Consider the following 5,000-nt stretch of genomic DNA (forward strand, 5'->3'; position numbering starts at 1 on the left):
CAATTAACTGTCGGTGTTGGGTCAAGTTCACACCACAAAAGTGAAAAGTATAGAAGAGAGATACTAATATTTAATGGCACACTTTGCACCATTTATGGGGGGTGGGGGGGGGGGGATTGCAGAGGGTGTGGGCAAAGAGGGAGAATATAATAGAGGTATCAGTTCAGACTCCAAGGGAATCTTTGCTGAAGCCATTGTTGAAATTTTGTTTCATTAACATACGAGTTTGCTAAAAGAAAGCCTCGTGTTATTTACAAGGCGACTTCAAAAGGTGAAAGAACTTGTTAAACTTAGTTAAATCGTTAAACGCTGCGATTTTAAGCCTTTTAGCTTTGATAACGAGCCAGTTTTTATCCATCAAAAACTGATGAATTCTTGGGTGGCAAAGGCGCTAATGGTCGCATAAATTCTTTCTTTGGTTTCGAATTTGCAAAGCAACGTTTCTCAGTGATCATCTGGTATATCGCGTTCAAACTTTCAGAGATAGCTCATTATGCAATGGACTTTCAATATTCATTACTTAATTCTCGGCTGACTGATTAGAAAACGATGGCTCTACGCTAATGACGCAAAAAGCGAAAACAAAGATTCCCCTATAGGAATTATTCTAAAATTGGTTCACTTCCGGCTTAAAGAGAATTTTAAACGAGTAAGAAATGTCGGTCCTTTAGCAAAGCTAAAGGCCTTCACTCATGCAAACCTTCTCAGATGAAATTCCTATTGATTCGAGTAGGCTTTTATCCACACCTAAAAAAAACATAATCCGTAAGTTTACTTCTTCAAGAGGAGTTTTCATTTAAGTACCATGAGATCAAGACCAAAGTGACGCCACCGGCCAACCACAAAAAAGCATAAATTCAAAAGCACCAATCAAATCTGGAAAAAATTGGACATGTGTGGCGGGCCGAAAATAGGGGGGAAACGCGGGGAAGCAAGTCGTGTTGTAGGTCGTGATCTTGAGTTTGGCAGTTAAAGAAAAAGGTGCGAGATTTTTACCCAATCTTGACGTGTCGTGAAATTCAAACGCGGTCATAGTTAAAGCATGAGGATTGTGGGGAACTGTATTGTAAGTAACAATTAAACACAACATTTTAAAGACACCCATCTGGAAGGACGCAATAGCTGGCTATTAACAACGCATGATAAAGATTAATTTGGGATTCGGGTCACCGAAGACAAATGCGTTCGTGGTCCGAGTGTGGTTTAAACCTGAAGACGCAATGCAAGTCAGGAACCCACACCACTAGTCTAGACCACTCACGTGACAAAATACCGCTGTTCGGAATTTCAAAAACCACCTACGCGCGTTTGGATAAAAGCAAGCATACAACCTTCTTCTTTTGCCATGGAAAAAAGTGGGCGGATCTCTTGTATTTTTAATATCTGCTTGGCTTTATCCCGACATAGGCATGTATTTTCAAATTCCGATCTGGCTAATTGAATCAAAACTTTGGCGAAATCGAATGGTAATCTTAACGGCAATCACCAAGCATACAATCCGAAAGCAAAGCTGGATGCAAATTCTTTTGACAGACACTGAATTTCAAATATCCATTCAAATAGAGTATAAAATTTATATAGTCGCATAAACCTACCTTTATTACCGATGGCTGCATATAGCAAACAAATTGCAAACAATGCCTCCTCATCATCATTGCTACAGTCAAGACTTTCATGTATTGCTTCCAGAAACATACTAAAACGATAACGAGGTAAAGAGACAAAAAGATGGAGTAGTTCTTCAGCGAAAACTCTTATTCTCTTAAAGGTCAAAACACTTCTAGAGGCAGGTTCTTAAGGTTCTATAAAATTCCATCACACTTTAAGAATGACAAAAATTGCGGGGCATGGCAAACATTTAAATATTTTGCAGGATGCAGGGCCCCCAAACCCCTTTAAGAGGGTGCTGTTGGCTTCAAGTCTAGGAAATGGTCAAATTGTGTATCTGTGGACAACGAGGAGTCCATTTGTTTTGCTTAATCCGTCGCGCAGGCTATCGAGCAGGCTGCATGAAAAAAATAATCTCGGGAAAGATGGCCGTGCGTAATCCGTATTCAGATTACGCCATCTTTTCCGCGTTGCTTTTTTGGGACTGCTCGTAGACTACTGGATCTGCCCCATGGTCCCTTCGTTCTTGTTGTTGGTTTGTCTATTTTGCTCAAAACCTAAGCGGCGCCGTATACAAATTTTCAATTCAAATGATGTCATACTTTGCCAATGGTGCCAATGGTGAACTTTGAATGAAACTATTCCCCTAAGCACAATTAAAGGTTTTGTATTGGAAAACAAACAACGAGCCGAAAGAGATCTATTGTTTTCCCAGAGATTGCAAGATGCATTGCAATTAAGAGCTATGCAGTAAACTCCAAATGGCATTGGCGTCAACCGAGCCGGCATGCAGGAAGCGGAACACTGTTTTGAAACGAGGATATCAGAGGAAGCAGCTCAGTTGCCAATTTATAAAACACTCTTGCGTTCAAGGGGTTACAAAATCCATCCCATTTATCAGTCGTAGCAGAATCAAAGTCGCGAACAGTTTTGTACTATCATAAAAACTACATTTGTATGCAATACTCCAGCGCCTTTCAAAGCATACCTGTCTCGCTGGAAATCTTTAGGTCTTTTTATTGCACTCTGAAATAAAAAAAATCATGAAGTACCATAGTTACGCACATTAATTCTTCACAAAATGGATTCAACATGGCTACCAAGTATACAATGAAGTTTTTGTACCTTAATACTTTCCGTTTCATTGTTTTCATCCTCAGCCACCGCATTTTGAGCTACAAAATTAAACAGCACAGTTAATACACCGATCCACGTTCGCCACGACGATACACGTTGTTATTGCCGAATAGCTTACAATGGAAAAGTGGAAATCAGTCAACCCCAAGACAATAGACCTTATCCGTATTCTCGTGATTAGAATGGAACAAGCATATGATGGAGCCTTTTTTGGGAAATTCGATTCCTGTTTTGTCATCGATGGAGCATTTCACGGAAAGTAGTTTTAGTAATGAAGGTATCACACCGGGAGGTGCGGAGGTGGGTAGAAAAGAGCAAGCAGGCTTCCTCCTTTCAAACCAAAGTCACTACCCAGGGAGGTCATGGAAACTATTATTGGATGTCCTTTTCATTTACATCCAGAGTTACTAGGATCAGGGATGGGAATCTGCTTCTGGCTCTGACCAATACAAGAGTGTAGTAGTGAGATGTTCTTCACAGAACCTACGCCAAGGCTACAGGATGATGCCGATGTGGTACTAGAATGAATGTTTACTGCATGCATGCAAACAATTGTGCATATACCATGCAGATGCTGCACTGAGTACAATACTTGCCATGTAATGGACGACTCTCTATGGTTGTTTCCTCCTGGGTACTTTCACCAGTGGTGGCAGGTGGCGTAGAATAACTAGAGGATGAGTCGGTATCTGATTCACTGTCAGTTTGACCCAGTGGAGTCTGTATCAGAGGGACTTGCACTGGACTCAAATCAGAGACTGCAAAACGATCATGGAAAGTTACGAAACAATACATTAATTTTAAATTTTGGGTAGCCTGTTCCTGGTTCCCAGATAGTCGGGAGAGCTAAATAAAGCTCAGGGGCCCGTTTATCGAAAGCCCCAAAACGTTTTGGGTCTTTTTCGGGTGTCTTAATTCCCTTCTGTATTCTATGAACGGAGAGATTTTTAAGTCAGCAAACTTCAGTATCATATTTCTTTTTGTTATCTTGAAAACCTGTTAAAACATCAGCTTATGAAAACAAGCGGAAGGAAGTTTTCGTAAATGCCTTTCGGGTCTAAAAGTTATCGGGACTTTTGAGAAACCGGCTCCAGGCCCCATTCACAAGAAGTCTTTCCGCTTTTCCGACTATCTGGGAGCCTGGAAAAGGCTAAATTGTGGAAGGCTGAGCAGTTACCAAAAAATCATTATTTCACAATAAGAGAAGGGAAGACGTCATGCACTAATAAGGACTTGGGACCTTGCGGAAATTCACTTTTTCTCTGGTAAGTAAGATATAAATAAATCAGCTAATCAGTCTAAATAAATATAATAACTAAATGACAACAGTTCCACTTAAAATCTTGCGTTCATCTTTATGGGTCAAGCATGGCAAGTTAGAGTTATGAATTAAGTTTCCAAGAGTTTTATATTGGAACCTAAATCGATTTGTCTAACTTCTCCCTAGGAATTATTCCTTTTAATTTGGATTCTTTATCTTTCTACCTACCTTGCGTTTTTGGGGACCTCTTTTTGTCACGAAGAGTTCCATCTTGGTTGCCTAATGTACAATTGCGATTACAATCAAATGATTTTAGTGCTATTGAATTTGTGGAAATTTTCGGAAAGAGAGAGGGAACCAAACCCAATTTCTTCTTCTGAGGACGACAATCAACCAAGTTATCTACCTTTGTCCACGAACATCAAACTACTTAGAACTTTTAACACTTGCAATGTTTCAATCTTAGCTTTATTTGTAGACTACTGAAGGAAAAGCATGGCCCAGTTGTCAGGGGAATAAAATTTGCACGCGGTCACGGTTGCGTTGGGTTTCATATCCTGATTTTGTTACAGGTTGGTTTGTCTCCAGAGGTCTTGGATTCAACTCTGTTGCACTTTGTTAATAGCCAAAATGCTATAGCTTCCCTCCAGTTGATGTTTTTAATCATGTTATAGTACCTTGCAATCAGACTATTAAAAGCACTCATGTCCAGAATTAAACATAATTAGATGAATGCCCAATTGGGATGCCCAACAAGAAGTGTCCCTTTAAATCTAAGTACTTGCTACTACAGTGTATTTCTAGCATTATTTTTTAATTGGAGAGGATAAATTTACCTGAGGACTGGAGTTCAGAGGATATCAGTGTTGTACCCAATTCAAATCTCTCGGGATTAAGAATCTTTGTGTGTTGTATTTGCATAATAATGAAGCATTCATATTTAAATGATACGAAAATACCTGGAACAAAACGTTTCATTCCCAAAGGGTTTGAA

At 39.7% G+C, this 5,000-nt stretch overlaps 1 protein-coding gene across 1 annotated transcript in view; it reads right to left on the bottom strand.

Annotated features, from left to right (window-relative positions):
* Positions 1 to 5,000, bottom strand: part of LOC138014473 (protein CLEC16A-like) — a 37,223-nt gene that overhangs the window by 16,842 nt on the left and 15,381 nt on the right. Inside the window, exons 12-17 of the mRNA XM_068861544.1 lie at positions 4,235 to 4,285; positions 3,342 to 3,503; positions 2,734 to 2,783; positions 2,597 to 2,634; positions 1,596 to 1,696; positions 701 to 747 (exon numbers count right to left, since the gene is read on the bottom strand). Coding sequence (XP_068717645.1) covers positions 701 to 747; positions 1,596 to 1,696; positions 2,597 to 2,634; positions 2,734 to 2,783; positions 3,342 to 3,503; positions 4,235 to 4,285 — 449 coding nt within the window. The remainder of the gene's footprint in view (positions 1 to 700; positions 748 to 1,595; positions 1,697 to 2,596; positions 2,635 to 2,733; positions 2,784 to 3,341; positions 3,504 to 4,234; positions 4,286 to 5,000) is intronic.

This window comes from Montipora capricornis, chromosome 8, assembly GCF_036669925.1.
Source record: "Montipora capricornis isolate CH-2021 chromosome 8, ASM3666992v2, whole genome shotgun sequence".
Classification (NCBI taxonomy): domain Eukaryota; kingdom Metazoa; phylum Cnidaria; class Anthozoa; order Scleractinia; family Acroporidae; genus Montipora; species Montipora capricornis.